The 21,116-nt window shown below is 47.8% G+C and overlaps 1 protein-coding gene across 1 annotated transcript in view; it reads left to right on the top strand.

Moving 5' to 3' along the window:
* The window catches only part of Tshz1 (teashirt zinc finger homeobox 1), a 74,825-nt gene extending 56,487 nt beyond the window's left edge, over nucleotides 1-18,338 (top strand). The window contains exon 2 of the mRNA XM_029547260.1: nucleotides 13,737-18,338. Coding sequence (XP_029403120.1) covers nucleotides 13,737-16,951 — 3,215 coding nt within the window. The 3' untranslated portion in view covers nucleotides 16,952-18,338. The remainder of the gene's footprint in view (nucleotides 1-13,736) is intronic.
* The last annotated feature ends 2,778 nt before the right edge of the window (nucleotides 18,339-21,116 follow it).

Below are 21,116 nucleotides of genomic sequence, written 5' to 3'. Positions count from 1 at the left end.
CATCTGTCAGCAAGCATGTTCTTAGGCCTTTTCTGGAGAGTGCTGACCTGTTTGTCAATATCTGACAGTACTGGGCCAGATGTGGCTGAAACAGTCCCATGGGGCTCTGAGGAACCTGTTAGTGGCAGGCCTCCAAATATCCTCCTCTGCAGCCTGTGAGAACCAGAACTGAAGCATGTAGATCGGGCTGCCCAGGACCAGGGCTGCTGGCTGACCTCTGCGGAGAAAAAGACCTTCCTTTACCGTCTGTTTTGAAGCCAAGACCAGTGCTGCTGTTGCTGGAAAATACTGCTTAGCATCAACACGGGTAGATCAAGAGCCTGGGCTGGGAAGAGATTCCTTGGGAGAGCTCTTTGTGTCTCTCCGCCTGTATGGAACTCCTCGTTTAACCTCCGTGCCTCAGTTTCCCCACCTGGCAATAGATAGGGTGACCGTGGGATTGTGATTTCAAGGCAGGGAGAGGTACTGAGGAGTGCTTGGTGCTGTGCCTGGTCCCCAGTATAGGCTCAGGGAAAGTCCTCTGCCACGCTGCGTGATCTTCCCATGTCAGACGTGGCGCTGGTGAGATGCTCCATAGGCATGCGGTGATGATGCTGTATTATTCATTCTCCAGATAATAAACTGCCCCTGTAGCATGGGAATCCCCCTCTCACAGGGAATTCTTTTCTATCGTGTTCCGTTTCTGTTTGACATTGGGTCTCACTGTTGCCACGGGGGAGGAAATGCTGGTGCTGTCAGTAGTGGGTTTCCACTCACTCCTTCTAGGGAGTGTGTGTGTGTGTGTGTGTGTGTGTGCGCCTCAGCCAGTACTGTGAGGCCTGTTTCCTGCACCTCACGGCTTTGCTGACTTGTGTTGGGGAGCCCACTTGTGTCCCGTTGTTTAGATCTTTGAGCACGTGCTTTCTTTTTCTCTACCGCTGAAGATCATCATGCATTCTCTTCATTGATCTAATCACACTCAACATTTCCTTCTGATGGTTTCGAGGGCAGAACCAGTGGAGGCGGAGAGAGGGGACAGGGAAGCAGAGGATTAGAAGAGGTGTGGTGGTGGTGGCGGGATCCGCTGGTCTTAAGAGGACTTCCCTGCATACACAGAAAGAATGTAACTTGTAGTTTGTTATAGTCCACAAACGGAGCTTTCAGTTTAGAGCCTTCCTAGAAACCCTCGTCGCTGCCGCCACTGTGAACGTTTTTTAAGCGGATCGCCTCTAGCTGGTGTCTGGATGCCTTCAGTGGGGGGAAACGTCCCCAGACTAGGAATTGGTGTTCAAGGTAAAAATCTTAAATGCAGGTATCTTGATTAGTCAGTGGGCAAGGAGGTTGGGGTCAGGTTCCAGACCTGGAATGGGCCTCCTGTGCCTTCGTATCCATAGGGAACCCCCCCTCCTTCACTCAAGGAGACAAGTGAAGAGGAATCCACTCACCTGCCTCCTTCCCTCCCCGGGTGCCCCAGGCATCCTGGGCCTGCAGTCTTCCTGAGCCCCACTCGGCATGCTCAATAATGCAGCAAGATTTTGCTCCACAACAGTGTCACCTGTCGAGGTGAGCTGTGCCCGTGCCTATCTGAAGTGACAGCCATCTTTGAGTACCAGGGGCTCCAACCGCCTTCTCTTTCATCATTCCCCAGGGAAGGGAACATTTCGACAAGGTGTTTCCCCTCCCAAGCTCTTTCTTCTTGCCCCTCCTCCCTCCACTCACCCTTATGCCTCTCCCCTGCTCTCCCAACACACCTGATCAAAACATCCCTGACAAAGGTTTCTCTTCCCAAATTAAATGAGTCCAAACAGCCTGGGAATTTTCCTGCAGAAAGTGCAAAAGCTGACGTGTAAAGTTAATGAGTCTGGTCGAGGAGCACACATGATGGTTGGGTAATGTGATCCACCCGCTCTCCCGATCCTCCAGCTCCTGTAAAGGATGTACAGAAGTTAGTTATGTGGCGTGATTCTAACATCTGTCCTACCCCATAATGGCAATTTGTATAAGTAATGGAAACAGGTTAAATACTTCCATTCTAATGTTGCCGGCAGGGATGAAAATGAACATTTCAATGAAATCATCCGACAGAGAGGGAAGGGGAGGGGTCCAGACGGATCCATCTCCACTCCCTTTGGTGATGGGAGCCTAATGAGAATGCGGGATGGATAGTTTATCAGATGGAGCAGGAAGAGCCGGTGAGTCTCAGAGACAGAATCAAGGCAGAACCGCACAAGCCCTTCCATCTCTCCGGCAGACCTTTGCTAGTCACTGGGAGGGAAGCTAGGAGGGGCGCTCTCCATCGGAGTGCTCCCTTAATGGGGTGTGTCGAGGGTCATCTCCAGCTACAGAAACCACCATGGCGCAAGTCCACGGGGGAGGTCCCTGTCTGAGATGTGAAGGGAGGAGGTGCTCGGTCTCCCTATTTCCTTGTTAATTATAAATAATCCACTTTGGGGATGGCCATTTCTTTCCTGGTAAAAATCACTTGTTTTGACGGGGGGGCAGTGGTGGCACACGCCTTTAACCCCAGCACTTGGGAGGAAGAGGCAGGTAGATTTCTGAGTTCGAGGCCAGCCTGGTCTACAGAGTGAGTTCCAGGACAGCCAGGGCTACACAGAGAAACCCTGTCTCAGGAAAAAAAAAAAAAAAAAAAACAAAAAAAAAACAAAAAAAAAACACTTGTTTCCAGAAGTTGCTCACATGAAGAGCTGTTTCATGTGAATTGTTGATTCTATCTGGAAATGCTTTTAAATTGGAACTTAGCTCTTTGCTGCCACACAGCCTGTAAAACCCCTGCTCTTCTACAGCAGCAACCAGCTGCTGGCTGCTAGCAAGGGGTGTTCAAATGTGCCCAGGAGCCTATAGCTGTGTAAATTTAGCTCACAAATGTGGAGAATCTGATAGATGCTCATGCTGAAATGCCATGTCCAGGATCATGACTGCCTCTTGCCCAGAATTAGACATAGGTAGGTCACTATACTGCAGTAAGCAACTCCTTGACCAGGTATGCCTGTAATCTGAGAAGCCTCCAGAAGCCGAGATAGAGGATCCTTAGAGGCAAGCTGGGTAGCTGGACTAGCAGTCAGTGAGCTCTAGGTTCAGGGAGAGGATCTGTCTTGTTAAATGCAGTGGAGAGGGATTGAGAAAGAAAGACACTTCCAGCTTTGACAAACGTGTGCACATGTGATGTGTGTGTGCCTATATGCATGAACACATAAATACATATGTACACTACACACATGTGCACACACACACCCACTCTCACATGCACACATGTGAAGTGAGGACCTTTGGTCAACCAGCCTGCTGCACTGTTCTGGAGATGGGCATCTGAGAGATGGCAGCCCCCCCACTTGGCCCAGCCCTTCCTTGGAGTGCCTTGCCCTCCCTCCTTGGAGTGCCTTGCCCTTCCTTGGAGTGCTTCCTGTCAGAGAGCGTGGCCGCAGGTGCATGTTACCCTGTCCTGGGGCAGGGTACTGGGGCAACCAGGTGGCACCCTGCTGGATTCTTTCACAGTGGATCCCTTGCTGACTTGAGCGTGGAGCGTGCTCCCGGAAGCCTTTCTTCTATTGTTGCTGCGGCTTGTTGAACAGAGCACCCACACTTTTGTGCATCTATCTGAGGAGGAACAATAGGGGTGATGAGGCAGAGTTCTGAGAGCAGTCTGGGAGGGGATGCAGAGCAGGGAGGCTCAGGAACACACCTTTACTTTGTGCATAATTGGGGTGCAGGTTCTTGGAGGGGGATACAGACCTAATTGCTCCGAGCCAGTGTTAGTAAGACTCGGGGGAATTGAGAACTTTACTACATTTAGCCATTAACAAACAAATACAGCTGTCACTTCTCACTGTCCTTAAAATGACTTGACAAGAGCGAGCTGTGTTTTCTTTAAAGAAACAAAGACGTTCCAAACAATGTTGGGCTGTGAATCGAGAAATATAGTTTTTATCTAATTTGCCAAAGATACGATGTTTGTGCCTCATTATATAGTTAGGATTTGAGATGAAAGTTTTTTTTTCAGACAATATGTGTGTATTTATGTTGTAAACCATCAGGGCACACATGGTTGGTGTCACATTAAGCTGTAACAGGGCTGTATACATTGCCTTCTGTCCACTCGTATTAGAACGCACAGAATCTAATGTGGCTCGGGATGACAGCACATCTTTAGGGACACATTGGTATCCAGAAGGCACATTTTATGACAAAAATTATTAACAAGATTTAATTTTTAGAAAAAAATGGAGTCTGATCATCGATTTCTTTCTCCAATTCCTGTCTTGGGAACGGTTGGGGTAAGAAGTTTGCCAGGTTCACACACATGAGCACACACCTGTATACATGTGAATTGTGCACACGCATGAACATGTGTGGTGTGCTCTTGCCTGTAGCCTTCCTGTGCTGCTGGTCCAGATCTGTTCTCGTGGCTCATGAGACAGCTCCCTGTAACCCCCCCCCCCCCAAGCAGGGCATACTGTATATGCTCACACTGTCACGGTCTGCACCATCCTGCTAGGCTCACGAAGGGCGGGGACGCGCTAGCAAAGCTGTTTTGACACCAAAAGAAATAGCAGAAATGATGATTCGGAGTCTTTGTTTTAGTTGATGGGGAAAATGTCATTTATTTCTGTAAGTAATTGTGAAAGGAGAATTTTATACTGCAGTTACCAATTCCTGGCTGCTCAATCATGAGATTTCTGTGTTGGGGGTAGGGAAGGAGGGGTGTGTGGTGCTGGGAGCGTGGGGGTGTCACTGGAGGAAATGTAATGTGGGTGACTTTGCTTCCTGGGTCCATCAGGCTCTTTTCTTTAAAACCCTGTCAGGCCAGAGAATTATATCCACTCACCTTGTGAAGTGTTTTGTTCCCAGTTTCATCTGTAGAAATCTCAATCCCTACAAATACCATTCTGTATTCCAGGACATTTGTACACAGGGAAATGAAAGATTTTTTTTTTTAGAGAATAGTAGCCTGTATAAAACAAAGGATTTTTATAAAAGTATCGCATGTGTGTGCTGAAACCAAAGGTGCTGAAAAGTAAGTCCTCCAACTGGATTTGAAGGTTCTTCCCCCCCCTAAAAATCCTTTAAGGAAGCAGCTTTGAAAGCAATGATAATAGTAAATGATAATAGTAAAAAACAACAAAAAACCTGTAATTATTCTGATAAAATTGCATTCTTTGTCACAATAGGGCAGATATAATTCAGCTCAGACACCAATATTGTTATTAGAGAGATTTGAGGGACGTTGGGTGCTATGAGGTCGTGTGCTTAGTTTCTGACCAGGTACTGGAACCTGTTTGCTTAGGAGTCCTCGTGTTGTCAGAAAACTGGCATCTACCGTAGCATCCTAAAGATACAAAGGTTCCCTAACGTGGTGCCCAGAGAGGCTCCTCGGCGCCCTCACTCTGTCCTGTTAGCAACCCGAGTCAGTACATACCATAATTGCCTAAAGACATCTGACTTTATAATGGAGACTGCATTCTGAGATGCGCTATGGTTTCAGGGACCGTGGAGACTGAGCCCCTCCCAGTCCCAAGTCCCAAGACCCCCCAGCTGAGGTCCATGGAAGATGTAATCTCTGGGTTGCAGTGTGTCTGGGGGCAAGGGCAGTGGATGTAGTGGTGCCATTCTTCACAGGCTTGTCCTACCTGCTGAGGTGTGAGTCAGGGCCATTGGTCCTGAGTTGTTTCTTCTGTCTTCTACCAGGGGAGTCCCACCTGTTAGTTAAAATCTACTGTTTTCAGGGTATCAGACACTCCTGGGCTGGGGCCCCATGCTCTGTGGGTTACTTGTTAATACTGAGTGAATAGATTCGACTCTTCCTCTGCCTCAGGATGGGGTGGGGGTGGGGTTTCTATCTTTTCCAACTTGGGGAAATGACTGAGAACATGTCTTTCCCTGGTGCTTGGCTTTGGGTGCCCACATCTTGGGTGACACTCGATCTTGTAGAGCCAGGGAGTGTCCCATTGTAGACCTGTATCCTTGTGTGCAGCTGCCGAAGAAACCCAGCCCTGTCCCCTGGCGCTGAGGAGCGCTGTGCACCTCCCCACTCTCTCGGTCCACTCGAGCTTCCTTCTGACCTCCCCCTCTTCTTTTTCTTCCTGATACCACTGAGCATCCGGAAGCTTCTCGTTGGTTTATGTGTGGTCTCCGCTTGTAAAGTTGTGTTGTCACTCCACCAGCTTGAGGCCGAGGTTAATATCTGATCTGCTTCTGGGCAGATCAGGATCAAGCTTGGGATGTGCCTTCTTATTTCTCAGCGATTTCAAATTGAATTCCGGGGCAGCGAGAGAAAGAAGAAATTGTATTTGTTTCGAGGACAGTTACCTGTGGATTCCTAATTAAAACTGGAAGCGAGGGGAGGTCGTTTTTATTTACCGACCCTGCAGTTCTTAGGGAATGGCTTCTACTGGGGCTTAAGTGAAGAGGTTTCTGCTATAAGTCAAATGCATCGGCAGAACGATGCCTTAACGGTCCCTACCAGCAACTAAAATTTGCAGAAGTGATAGAAACATTTTTGTCCCTATCACAGTGGAACAGAAATGGCCTTTCAGCCTTGCCAAGCAGGGCGTCAGCTTTCCTGTGAGAAATCAAAACCGCACAAGCAAATTAATGTATATCTTGCTTGCATTTTTATGTTTTTTTTCCAGGCTAGGAAGGAATGTGTTTTGCCTGTTTCTGCTTCCTCTGCATTTTTCCCTCCTTGATAGATTCAGACTCTCACTAAAACCACCTGCTCTCTCTGTGGCAAAGGTGAAGTTACTTTACAAGCGGTAAATTATAAATTCTGAGGAAGTTGTGTTTTGCTGGATTCTGTGATGAACTGAAGCTGCACACCCATCCTTTAGGTGTGTGCGAGCCCCTTTTGTGAATTGGTCCCTTGGAGTAAATGTATTTTGATATAATGGCCATCTGTTCAGGAGTATCATGTTTGCCAGTTTTTGTTGTTTTTTTTTTTTTTTTTTTTTTTAAATTTGGTGTAGATAAACATGCAATTTGGTCCGATTATAGTCTCACCAGGTGGTAAGACAATAGCCAAGTTGGTGTTCACTGTAAGGTTTCACCAAGCAGCGACTAAAGACCTGGGCTTTTTATTTGATACCTTTAAACATCCACTTTCTTCACAGACAGCCCTCTACAACATGGACTAGTGAGGGAAAGAGCGCAGGTGGAATGAGCTGCCCTCGCCTTGAGAGGTTGCTGGGAGCAGCCTTCATGCCTTCTTTGGACTTCCTGCCTTCCTGCCTTCCTGCTTGCCTGCCTTCCTCGGTGCTTTAGGTTGCATGAAAAGAGAGGGCCCCAGAAAATTTACCGGGCCACGTGTCACGCCTGGTATCAGGACACTATATACTGGGCCAGCTTCCATGAGGGCTAGCTGATTGTCATTTTCTTCCTGTTGTCCCAGGGCTAGGTTCTGTTGTTCTATGGTTGAGCTGGGCCACCTTTCCACAGCAGTACAAGGAAAGTAAACCACTGGGCATGTTAGCGTGCATCGTTTATTCTGCATGTACAGCTTTGGGGCGCAACAGAGATGAGCAGATGTCTTGGTGCCTTCTAGCCATTGTAACAGTATCACATTCTGGGTGAGATTAAAAAACAATGAAAACTTTTTTTTTTCCAACTCAGAGGCCAGAAACCCAGGTTAAGGTGTCAGCAGGTCTTAGCGCCTCACCGTGTCCCCCTGTGCAGGAAGGAGCACAGCGGCATTCTGGATCTTGCTTTATGAGGGCACTAATCCCTACTCCCATGGCTGCCACCCTTGTAGCCTAAGAACCTCCCAAAGTCCCTCCTGATCAACTCACCCGATGATTAGATTTCAAGGTGAATTCCAGAAGAACAGAAACATTCAAACCGCAGCATCAGACAAGCACAGAGTTGGGCTTAATGACCATGGTAATTCTTGTAACCTTAAAGGTGTCTCCATTACCAGGATTGTGCTTTGGGAAGAGTAAGGGCCCCAGGAGCAAGTGTGTGTATTGGCCTTACCTGTCTACTGGGACCAACAGGCCTTGAGTCTGTCCCTTCTCCCCCTCTCTTTGTGTCAGACTGAAAGGCAGCTAGCTGTCCCTTAGCAGGGACCACAGTGGTCATAAGGCCCGATCTGTATAAGTGCGTATCTGAGCACTCTGTTTCTCTTGGCTCCATCTTCAGGCATCCTGGGGACACCTTTTTCTTTGGATCACCCCCAAATCCCGGGGTCATTAGGTTGGCCTGCTTTTACATGACAGGTAATACGGTGTGGGGCTGGTTCCCAGACATCTCTGGGATTCCTCCGTGACTGGAGCAGGCCCTGCTTTTGTGGCTACTAAAGTCAAGGCATGGAAAGCCCTTCTCACTGTCAGACCGCAGGCAACAGACTTGGGGACTCTTCATGGCCTTTATTTATTCTGTGTCACTGGCCACTCTTTTCTCTGCAGGTGCTGAACTCAGAAATGAAATGCTGTGGGTTTTTTAGATCCTTAGGGTTCTAGCTGGAGATGCCAGCACCCTGTTTGTCTCTTGCATTTGGAAGTGGACGTTCTCACAAGTGGGGCTGGGTACAGGGTGGGTGATTAGACACTGCTTTGGAAGGGAGAAAGGTCTGAAGGGCAGCCTCAAACCAGTGGGCAGAGGTGTTCAGTGGTGTGGGCTGGAGGGTAGATGCCTGCCCCTAGCTGTCACTCCATGACCTGTGCCTCCTCATGAGTCCTGGTGAAATAGTGACTGAGAATAGATGTAGTGTACTAAGAGCAGGGACAAGTGTGAAGTAGCTGAAAAGAAGGTCTGGGGGCGTAAGGAACTGGAGGAGCATGGGATATAGGGTGAGCATGATGTCAGGGATGGAGGCTGGACCAAACCTGGCCAGCTGAAGCGCAAAACACCAGGGTACCCACTTGCTTGTCTGGAAGACTTCAGCTGTCTTCCAAGGGGCCACTGTGGGTGTACACAGAATAGAGTGACAGGGGAGGAGGATGAGGGCATGCTGGACAGCCCAGAGGAGGGACCGCAGATACGTAGCCCCGCGCCATCTGCAGCCCTGCGGATTCTTCAACATTAAAGGACAGTAGTAGCGATGAGTGCAGCTCTCTGCTGTTCCCCCCATCTCAGGAGGAAAAAGTTATTCTCTGTGCTCCTGGGTCCTGTTGATGGCCATACCCAGTGGATGCTCAGGGAAGGTTACATCACTGATTTCAGAAATGGCCTGCAGCGACTAATGTGAATCGAATGGAAAACTTGGGAGAAGATTTTGAAAATATCAGTATTTATCAGGAGGCATGTCCGTCAACAGTCAAAACCCCATGTATTCATTAGCTTGAAGAATATGCCATTAACAGTCCCTGTGAAAGGTTTTCCTATTGTGCTGGCCATACACCGGTGTGTTCTGCCTTTGTTGTTGTTGTTGTTGTTTTTTTTTTTTTTTTTTTTTTNTTTTTTTTGGTTTTCGCTGTGTCTTTAGGGCATGGTGTGGGTGTTCGTGCGTGAGTGTGTGTGTGTGTATGTGTGTGTGTGTGTACACAAGTGCATATATGTGGGTGCATGTATGTGCTTGTTAAGCTGGAGGTCAATCCCAGTTGTCTTCCTCAGGATCTGTTCCCCTGATTAGGCTAATTAGGTGAGGCTAGCTGACAAGTGAGCCCCAGGGATCTGCCTGTCCCCACCCTCCCAGCACTGGGTGTTACAAAAGCCTTTCTTTTGTATACGCAACTTGAGGACTGAACTTGGATCCCCATACTTGCATGGCAAACACCGTGCCAACTATTCTAGCACATAAAAGGTATGTCCTGGAATATACTCTCATTGAAGTATTGGATACCCATTATTGAAGACTTAGATTTTGGCAAATGTGCCGTGATGCTGTGCAGGAAATCTTCATGCATTAAATGGTTGCTTCATTTCATACCGTCTTAGGCTGCACACCAAAGTTTTTGGGTTAGAAGGTATCAAATTCTTAAATCTCTTTTCTTTTTGCCTTGGGTATTTGATATGTGTTCTCTCTCTCTCTCTCTCTCTCTCTCTCTCTCTCTCTCTCTCTCTCTCTCGTGCCACCTCATAGAGAGTCAGCCCTTAAAGCCTTCTAAGCTACTGATGGTTTGTCACTGCTTCCTGTGTCCCCTGGCATGTGTTTGTCATACACTGTCTGTGCCTGACGTGAAGCACAGGCTTTGGCTGGTGGCCTCTGTGAGGTGGGAGGAGCTTCAGGCTGGTGGTGATCGTGATCGGCAGGTGTAGGGGACATGGAAGGCTTTGGTGGTCACAGGCCTTTAAGGGTGAAGTGAGGGTCAGTCCTCTAAGCTACAGTGAGGCAGTCACAGAGCCAGCAAGGGTGTACCTTGGCCCCAAGGGCCCAGCTTTCATGGTGGTCCATTGTCCCCCTCCCCACCCCGACACACTCTTGCTTTATTTTCCCCTGAGACATAAGCTCTTCTTTTCCACAGACACCTTCCAGAGAACAGGCAGTGCTGACAGCCATCAGGTGGGGTGGTGGTGGCCAGAGAGAATGGCCATTAGGGTTGAGAGCCCTGTGCTTTGTGGTTCTCTTCCACATCCCCACAACACTGTCAGCTGTGCTAGCGTTGTGGAATTGCTCGTGATTTACATGTCAGCTCAGTCTAGGGGCCACGGCTTGCAGGCTAGGAAGAAGGTGGCATCCCTGTGGCTACAGTTCTGCTGGGACAAGGGGGAAATCAGACATGTAGGATGACATGGGAAGAGGCTACCGATACCAGACAAGCATAGTCTGGACCTGAACCACTGTCCATCCGTAACTATCCATCCATACCCTTTACCTGTTCTCCAGCCAGGACAGCTCAGCCCAGCTTCCTGTAAGGGAATGGGCCTTATCAGTGGGCCTCATGGCATTTCTAATCTGGATCCCTTAAACACTTAGCTCATGTGAGCGGAATGAAAACCTGTGCGTCTGTCGGTCATTCTGGAATGTTGCAGCCTTCCATTCTCTAGGAGGGCCATAGGCTTATCTGTAGACCACCCAGCACACAGTGTAGACTTATCTGTAGACCGCCCAGCACACAGTGTAGACTTATCTGTAGACCGCCCAGCACATGGTGTAGACTTATCTGTAGACCGCCCAGCACACGGTGTAGACTTATCTGTAGACCGCCCAGCANGGTGTAGACTTATCTGTAGACCGCCCAGCACACGGTGTAGACTTATCTGTAGACCGCCCAGCACATGGTCCTGTAGAGAAAGCCCGAGGCCTCACACCATGGATCATTTCTCACACTAGTGGTGTAGCATTAGCAGAACTGTACTTCATGATTCACTAGTGGAACAGGGACCCAGATCTGTATGTTCAAACTGCTTTGGGACTTTCACAGAGGTAAGCTGAGGCTGGATGTAGAAAGGCAGTGGGCACACATGTTCTGCAGGACCTTAGATGTCTTCATGTGGCAGATTCAATGGTCTCTCATTGTGTGTGCATATATATGTGTGTGCTTCTGTATACGGGGTAAGCATCCATGTGTGCATATGCATGTTGGTCATATATAGGTTCACAATATGGCATGATCATGTATGTCCTATCGCATGTTTGTTTGTAAATGTAGATGACTGTGAATGGCATGTCAGGTATGAACAGAAGTGATCATGCATGTGCTGTCATGTGTTCTCATATGTACAGGAATGATAGTGATGTTCTATTATTGTGTTTAACTTACATGTTTGGATGGCTGTGCATGTGCCTTCAGGTGTATGATTGCATGCACAGGGTGACCATGCATGCATTTGTAATGCTTGTATTCATACAGTGGAGTGGTTATGCATGTACTGTCATCATATGTGTGCTCATATATATGAAGTATGTGTGCTATCATGCATGAGCTTACACACACTATGTGATTGTGCATGCACCATCATATGTGCGTATATATGTGTATGTATGTATGTGTATATGTGGATATATGGAGGTCATTCATGTTCTGTGAGTGCCTGCCCTGATGCCTGGAGCCTTTCATTTGCAGGTGTGGAAGCTTCCTGGTCCTTCACCCACCCTGGCGTCCTCCCCTGGGGCACAGAGCTGTTCTTTGTCTCTCCTGTCATTCCTTTCTGAAAATGCCTGTGCTCTTTGCCACACTCCCTTAGGATTTGGCGTTGATAATGTGATAATGAATGATCATGTTTAATGAGACGCCCCTCTCAGGTCACGCCAGTGCGTTTTAATAGGGGCTTGCTGGAGAATACCTCAACCTTGAATTTCCTACTTTCTCACGAAACACCAGGTCACCTAGTTTTTCTGTCAGAGAAAGGGGGGGGGCAGGGGGAGGGAGAGAGAGACAGAGAGAGAAGCACATTGCTCAAATAAGTTTAAAAGGTAGTAAAAAAAATATGTCAGTACCAAGATATGTCACACATCAAAGCTTTAAAATGACCCGAGGTAAGAATCAAGGTTTCCCTGGCACCTACGTGTCCTTCAGCCTGCACTTCTGCAGGCAGCGTGGGCCTGTCGCAGCGGCTGGGGCATATGCTGTTACTGCCTTCATAATTAAAAACTATTAAGATGAAGTTCCCACAACATGGAAGTGACCATTGCAGCCATGTCTAAAGGCATTATTCAGTGGCATCCAGAGCATTTCTGTTGCTGGGCTACCATCCCCACCTCCTAACTCTAGGTCGTTTCTCAGCTCACAACACTGAAACTGTAGCCAGAGACATCACTTTCCCATCGCCCCAACCCCACTCTGCCCTGCCACCCACCACTCGGTCTGTGAACCTGACTGCTGTATAGACCTCACAGAAGGGCCCAAGACGGTATCTGTCCTGTGTAACTAGCCCATTTTCCTTTGTGCAGGGTCCTCACAGCTCTCCCAGGCCTTTGCGGGGTCAGGGGTCAATGTCTTCCTCTCTAGAACTAGATGATGCTCTGTGGCGTGGATGATCACATCTGTCCGTATGATGGATGCTCGCCTTATTTCTTCCTTTAGCTGTGTTGTGTGGTGCTGCTTTGGGTATTGGTATGTGGCAATGGCCTTGGCCACCCCTGAGCAGTCTTTCATGGGTAACACTGGGCTTTGTCCTGGCAGCAGACTCATGATGTGATAAGCATTTGTGTTTTAGTGAAAACCATATATATATATATATATATATATATATATATATATATATATATATATATATATTACTGCTTTCCATGAAGGACTATTTTTACTTATGGAAACCATAGAATATTACCCAGAAAAATACATTGGTTTAAAGAGAGAGCTGAGTTCCTCCCAGTTTCATCAAATGTGCCACGTAGAAATCAAAGAGGGCTGGCAGGTCCAATGAGGCAGAGCCTGTGGGATTACTTCCTGTTCTCTGCAGCCTCTAACCAGAGCAGTATCTTTAAGAAGGGGTGCTGCATGCCTGTAACTCTAACATCTGGCGGGGGGGGGGTGGGGGTGTATGGGAGAAGATCAAGAGTTCAAAGCCAGCCTGGGTTACTTGAGGCCGTACAAAAGAAGGAAGAGAGGGAAGGAGAAAGAGAAGAAGGGAGGGAGGGAAAGAAAGGAGTTGGGGAAGCAGGAGGGAGGGAGAGTCAAGTTAGAAAGGGCCGTGTAGGGAGGCTTCTGTGCCAAGAGGGCACGCTGTGTGGGGACAGCCTCAGTGTGGATTTACTCCTGCTTGCTGAGGTCCGATGGGCAGGCACATGGAGTTGAAGTTGAGGTGGCCTTGTAGGCTGGGAGCCTGGCTGAAAAACATCTTTTTAAAGATCACCTAACTGCTGGGGAGGCTGCGTCCTTGAGGGTGATTTACTCCTCTGACTGTGGGTCATTTTTCTCTCCTAGCTTATGTTCCCGAGGAAGAACTGAAGGCAGCCGAAATAGATGAGGAGCGCGCGGAGGATGGTGGGCTGTCTCTGGGCATTCAGGAGAGCGAATTTGCGTGCAACGAAGAGACAGAGATCAAAGAAGCCCAGAGCTATCAGAACTCCCCTGTCAGCACTGCCACCAACCAGGACGCCGGCTACGGCTCGCCCTTCAGCGAGGGCAGTGACCAGCTGGCCCATTTCAAGAGCTCCTCCTCCCGAGAAGAGAAGGAGGAGCCCCAGTGTCCAGACAGCGTCTCCTACCCCCAGGACAGCTTGGCACAGATCAAAGCCGTGTATGCGAACTTATTCTCAGAGTCCTGCTGGTCTAGCCTAGCACTGGATTTAAAGAAGTCCAGTTCTGCCACCAGCAACAATGATGCCAGCCAGAAGGAGAGTTCCACTCCCACCCCCACCCCTCCTACCACTACCGCCAGCACTGCCTGTACCACGGCCACCACGGCCATCACCAGCTGCAGCACCAGCACCAGCCATAGCAGCGCTACCAATAACAGCAGCAGCTCGGGGTATGACTGGCACCAGGCCGCCCTGGCCAAGACGCTGCAGCAGACGTCATCCTACGGACTGCTGCCCGAGCCCAGCCTGTTCAGCACCGTGCAGCTCTACCGACAGAATAACAAGCTGTACGGCTCCGTGTTCACGGGGGCCAGCAAGTTCAGGTGCAAAGACTGCAGCGCGGCCTACGACACGCTGGTGGAACTGACGGTGCACATGAACGAGACAGGCCACTACCGAGACGACAACAGAGACAAGGACTCTGAGAAGACCAAACGGTGGTCCAAGCCCAGGAAGCGTTCCCTAATGGAGATGGAGGGGAAAGAGGATGCACAGAAGGTGCTGAAGTGTATGTACTGCGGACACTCCTTCGAGTCCTTGCAAGACCTCAGTGTCCACATGATCAAAACAAAGCATTACCAGAAAGTGCCTCTGAAGGAGCCCGTGCCAGCTATCACCAAACTGGTCCCTTCCACCAAGAAGCGAGCACTCCAGGACCTGGCATCCCCTTGTTCCCCAGAGCCCACGGGCATGGCCACCGAGGTTGCACTGAGTGAGTCAGCCAAGGACCAGAAAACGGCCAACCCGTACGTGACTCCGAACAACCGTTATGGCTACCAGAATGGTGCTAGTTACACGTGGCAGTTTGAGGCCCGCAAAGCTCAGATACTCAAGTGCATGGAATGTGGCAGCTCCCATGACACCTTGCAGCAGCTCACAGCCCACATGATGGTCACTGGCCATTTCTTAAAGGTGACAACCTCTGCCTCCAAGAAAGGAAAGCAGCTGGTGTTGGACCCTGTGGTGGAAGAAAAGATCCAGTCCATCCCCTTGCCCCCAACCACTCACACCCGGCTGCCTGCCTCTAGCATCAAGAAACAACCGGACTCTCCTGTGGGCTCCGTAGCCTCGGAAGAGAAGAAGGAGCCTGAGAAGGAGAAGGAGAAGGAGAAAGCCCCTCTGTCAGCTGGGGATGCAGAGAGAAAAATCAAAGAGGAGACTGAAGACGCCACGGAGAAGTTTGAGCCCACTGCCCTTTATCAGTATCTGCGTGAAGAAGACCTAGATGACAGCCCCAAGGGAGGAGTAGATATCTTAAAGTCACTCGAGAACACTGTGTCCACAGCCATCAGTAAAGCCCAGAATGGGGCGCCCTCATGGGGTGGGTACCCCAGCATCCATGCAGCCTATCAGCTGCCAGGCACCATGAAGCCGCTGCAGTCTGCCGTGCAGAGCGTGCAGATACAGCCGTCTTACGCCAGCGGCGTGAAGTCATTGTCCTCCACAGAGCACAATGCCCTCCTACACTCCCCAGGGAGCCTCACGCCCCCACCCCATAAGAGCAATGTGTCTGCCATGGAGGAGTTAGTAGAGAAGGTCACGGGCAAGGTCAGCATCAAGAAGGAGGAGCGGCCCACTGAGAAGGAGAAGACCTCCCCTGTCAAAGCCATCTCTCCTGTGGCAAAGGAGAATAAAGATCTTCCCAAGACAGAGGAGACTGGGAACAAGCCACAGAAGAAGGGCTCAGATTCAGAAACTGGGAAGGCCAAAAAGGAGAGTCCAGCGGACGCCCACACCCCAAATGGTACAGAACCTCTTAAAGCCAAGGTCACCAATGGCTGCGGCCATCTGGGTATTATCACGGACCACTCACCGGAGCCCTCTTTCATCAACCCGCTGAGCGCTCTGCAGTCCATCATGAACACTCACCTAGGAAAGGTGTCCAAGCCCGTGAGCCCCTCTCTGGACCCACTGGCTATGCTCTATAAGATCAGCAACAGCATGCTGGACAAGCCCGTCTACCCCACGACCCCTGCCAAGCAGGCTGACGCCATCGACCGCTACTACTATGAGAACAGCGACCAGCCCATTGATCTGACAAAGTCCAAGAACAAGCCACTGGTCTCAGGTGTGGCAGATGCTGTGTCCTCGCCTCTGCGGGAGAGCGCCCTCATGGATATCTCGGACATGGTGAAGAACCTCACGGGCCGTCTGACTCCCAAGTCCTCCACACCCTCCACGGTGTCAGAGAAGTCAGATGCAGATGGGAGCAGCTTTGAGGAGGCCCTGGATGAGCTGTCACCTGTTCACAAGAGAAAGGGGCGCCAGTCCAACTGGAACCCACAACACCTGCTCATCCTGCAGGCTCAGTTTGCCTCCAGCCTACGAGAGACGGCAGAAGGGAAATATATCATGTCGGACCTGGGCCCTCAGGAGCGGGTGCACATCTCCAAGTTCACGGGCCTCTCCATGACCACCATCAGTCACTGGCTGGCCAACGTGAAGTACCAGCTGCGGAGGACAGGGGGAACCAAGTTCCTTAAGAACCTCGACACAGGGCATCCTGTTTTCTTTTGTAATGATTGTGCCTCTCAGTTCAGAACTGCCTCCACGTACGTCAGTCACCTGGAGACGCACCTGGGCTTCAGCTTGAAGGACCTCTCCAAGCTGCCACTCAGTCAGATCCAAGAGCAGCAGAGTGTTGTCTCCAAAGCCCTCACCAACAAGACTCTGGGCCCACTGGGCTCCTCCGAGGAAGACCTGGGCTCCACATTCCAGTGCAAGCTCTGCAACCGGACTTTTGCGAGCAAGCACGCAGTAAAACTGCACCTTAGTAAGACGCACGGCAAGTCGCCGGAGGACCACCTGATCTACGTGACGGAGCTGGAGAAGCAATAGTGTGCAGGGGTGCAGGTGGCTGCAGAGTACTGTACACCCTCTTGTGCTGCACTAGGCCTGGCCTGAACCTCGGAAATCAGTCTCCCCTTTGTTGCTGACCTGCCTATCTGGACTTGGTTTTTCTCACACATATTTTGTAGTTATATTTATATGCTCTTTGTCTGATCTGTGCATGTTATTTTTCTTTTTTTTTTTTCTTTCTGTGAGTCAAAGTCTGACCTTTATTTTCAGCATCCGTTCTTGTTGTTAAGCTATCTTTTGTAGGAAATAGTGGGGGCACGCTTTGGAGACATTGTTTAGCAGTAAAGAAAAAGATACAAATAGCAGCGATAAAGAGACATCCTAAAATTACAAAGTTGCCATGACAATAAAGGTCACAGGACCTGGTAGTGTCAAGTTTAACCCTTTGAGGACTTTATCTCTGTGCCTTTCACTCAAAAATTAAAAAAAAAAAAAAGAAATTAAAAAAAAAAAAGAAAAAAGGGGGGAAAGGCGCTTAAAGGCATTTCATTCAGATCAAAAGCTGTGTCAGACACAAAACTTATTTAATAATTAAAAAATGAGCTTTTGTATGCAGGACTGGTTTGTGACAAGACATGCATGCAGCGGTTGGAGACAGAAAGCTCTCTAGGACTCATGGGGTTAGGAAGCCACAACTTTATATGTTCAAAACAAAACCAACGAACACCCCAGTCGCCACTATGCCCAAACCCTCTGGATGCTGAAAAATGCCACTTTTGGCAAAAAAAAAGTATGCAAGCTTATTATTTAAAAAAAAGTGTAAAAAATGCTATTTCTTTTTTTTTTCCTGTAAAATACTGCAGTTTATAGTTATTTACAAATGTAAGCTTTGGTATCAGCTGACCTTTCTATAGCGTGATGCATTGGTAAATGAAAAAAAAAAAACCCACAGAAAAAAAAAAACCAAAAAAAAAAAAAAATGGGGCAAATGTTGGATTCTTTCCTTGTAAACTGCCAGCATCAGCTTACACACGCCTGTATGTTACATATCATATCATTTTAATCTACCCAACTTTCTTTGTACCTTCTGGCTGTATGCTTTCTCTTTTAACTTTTTATATTGTCATTTTATATTAAATTTCTGTGTATATAATGTAAAACCACAATTTTTGGATAAAATTTAGTTCCTGCAGCTTGATTTAAATAGAGAAAATTTTACCTGCACCTGCATCTTCTCAGATGCATGAACTCAGAGAACTATCAGACAAAAATAAATAAATGAAAAAAAACCAGAGCAAGCAGTGCACTATTAATTATACATTTTGATGTCCCGTCATTAATATTGTACAGTCCATTTTGGTTCACACAATTAAATCCACTGTTTTCTCAAATGTAAAATAAATCCACACGCAGTTCTTGATTTACAGAGATTGTCGTGGCTGTCGTTACTTTCCCTTCAAGATGCTATTTCAACCACAAGAGGTATTGCTTATGTGATCAACCAACAACAGGTCTGTTCAGACACATCATCCATGATGTGTATGCTGCTGGCATGCTTCATTCAGATGAGAAGAGTCACAAGTTTAAAGGCGATAATGAACATGTTCACCTCCACTGGGTGTTGAGGATTCCAAGTTCAGTCCTTCCATGGCGGCTGTTTGGTCCATCGATAGGCTGTGGTAATTCTTTTAGAGGATCCTTCCAGACTGTTAGAAATAGTTGCCTTCAGCTTCTTGGGCCCATCCGGGGGTTTCCTGGCCAGGGAGCAGGCTAGGCCTCAGGCGGCCCAGACCCGGGGATCTTGGACTTGTATGGCTGGCTTGTGAGTGTTTTGTTTACTATCATCTGACAGTTTTTCCATTCAGTCATTGAGTGAAGTTCTTGCTTTTGTCATTTCCAAGGCACATGAGGTTGTCCTCTGGCTTTCACATGTGCATACAGGTACCCACACGGGAGTATACATATGTACACACATAGTCTAACCTGAGGGGTAAATCGAAGGCCCACAGTTCAAAGACTTAATGAGTCTGCTGCTTTCACTGTGCTGAGCAAACATCCACCATCTTTTATCTGACCCAGGATATGTGCTTCTGTGTACCATGAGACCCTGTCTCTCCCACGGCCTCCCTTAGTTCTGAGCAATGAATGGGCCCCAAGAGGTTGGAGGGCAGGTTGTAGGATGTAGAGGGAAGCAGGAAAGATGGCAGGCAGCTACTCACTCAGTCCAGTGTTCTTCTTGGGTCAGGCTGATGATTGTGCATTTAAAAAATATAATTGTGGTTTGCGTTTTATTTGCGGTTTGACCCTGAGGTTTAATAACTCATTAAACACTTCCCTCCTTTGGAAGAGGGATGTTAAAACCTTGAGCTGTTTCTCTGCATGTGGGTTGTGGTTATTCAGTCAGTATTTGAAGTGGGGTCCAGACTGTGAAATGATAGACAATAGTTTATATAGGAGAAACTAACATTTAGGTAGTGTGCAGAAAAAGCCATGTTTAAACATTTCAAGATGTATGTCTCATGGCTGGGAGATAGACGGGTAAAGCGCTTTGTTGGAAAAGCATAAGGGCCAGAATAGCTCGTCTCCAGAACCCATGTGAGAACGCCAGATGTGTGGCCATACCTGTGTAAGCCCGGCCACTGGGGAGGCAGACACAGACGGATCCCAGGGGCTCACTGTCCAGCCAGCCTCACCTAATCTATGAGTTCCAGGCCAATGTGAGGCCACACCTAAAGGAGATGGATAAGATTTCTAAGGATGACACCCTTACTTATATACACATGTTGACATACACATGAACACAGCACACACACACACACACACACACACACTGTTTATGACTTTTCATTTCTGTAACTGATAATCTTTAAAAAGCTGTTGAACTACTGGCCATTGTGGTACACATTTGGAATCCAGCCCCGAGGATGCCAAATGAGGTAGATCTCAGAGTCAGAGGCCAGCCTGGTGTACGTAACAAATTCAAGGCCAGAGTTACATGCTAAGACCCTGTCTCATTTCTTTTTTAAAGTAAGCTATCATTATCAGACAAATGCATATCTTAGCCAGTTCCAAGAAACCAGCACACACAAATAATGGTTTGGGTATTTTTACTTTGGTAGAGTGTTTTCTTATTGTTGTTATTTATTATAATTTCTTAGAAGACAGCAGATTTTATTAAATCTAATCATTGAACTAAGCACAGAAGAGACATGGGAGAGTAAAAAAAAAAAAAGAAAAGAAATTAGAAATTGAGAGAACTTGTGATTTTACTTAACTTGATGACAGTGATTGAAGTGACAGCTCACTCCAGGAAGTGTGAACAACGAAAACACAAAGGGAAACAAAACCACTGTTTGCAATTTAGAAATGATCACTAACATTTTAGTGCTAGCATCTTTTCCCCAGTGTGTTTCCACAAAATAGAGGTCACACTGAACATAATTCCTTGTTTTTCTATCTCAACAGTTAATAGATTGATTTTTACCTTCCTGATTCTTTTAAATACTGATATTTGAAATCTTATTGGGGTATGCGGTAACACAAGCAAGTGCCTAGTTGTTAAAAATTTTAAAAGCAACCCCTAGGTGCATTTTTAGACTTTCATTATTCCTCTTAATATTTCTGTAAATAGTTCTGGTCACCACGTTTAAGCCCAATACTTGGAATTGAGATTTCCCTCGCAGTGCAGTGAAACGTGTGGTCAGATCACCACAGGCAAGCTCATGAATCTACTCTGAAGACAGCCTGTCCTGATCTACTCCGCTTTCTACACAGGGGAGGATTTGAAACAATATTTTGAGGATTTTCACTAATTGTCTAACAATGTTTTAATTGAGAGAACTTGCAGTATTTATTGCCTATTGAAGCTATCTAAAGAAAATGCATAAACACAGGTGGCTTTAGGCATGTTTTCAGGTGAATTATAACTTCACTTAAATTCAGGCAATTTGTTTTACAAACACTTCAATAATGAGGAGAAAAAGCACCCCCAAGTTACCTGGCTCACCTGGGACTGAGGGCTCACTTGTGGGCAGCTGTCTTAACCTTAGGTACCCATCTCTATTTTACCATAGCTCATTTGTTGGCAGAGTGCTAATCTAGCTTCCCCAAGCCCTGGGTTCCAATGCCAGCCCTGTACAAACTGGGTGAACTGGTATAGGTCTTCAACCCTAGCATACAGAAAGTACAGGCAGGAGGATTGAAG

This window comes from Mus pahari, chromosome 15, assembly GCF_900095145.1.
Source record: "Mus pahari chromosome 15, PAHARI_EIJ_v1.1, whole genome shotgun sequence".
NCBI lineage: Eukaryota > Metazoa > Chordata > Mammalia > Rodentia > Muridae > Mus > Mus pahari.
Note: the sequence above shows the minus strand (reverse complement) of the source record. Positions and strands in the feature narration are given on the sequence as shown.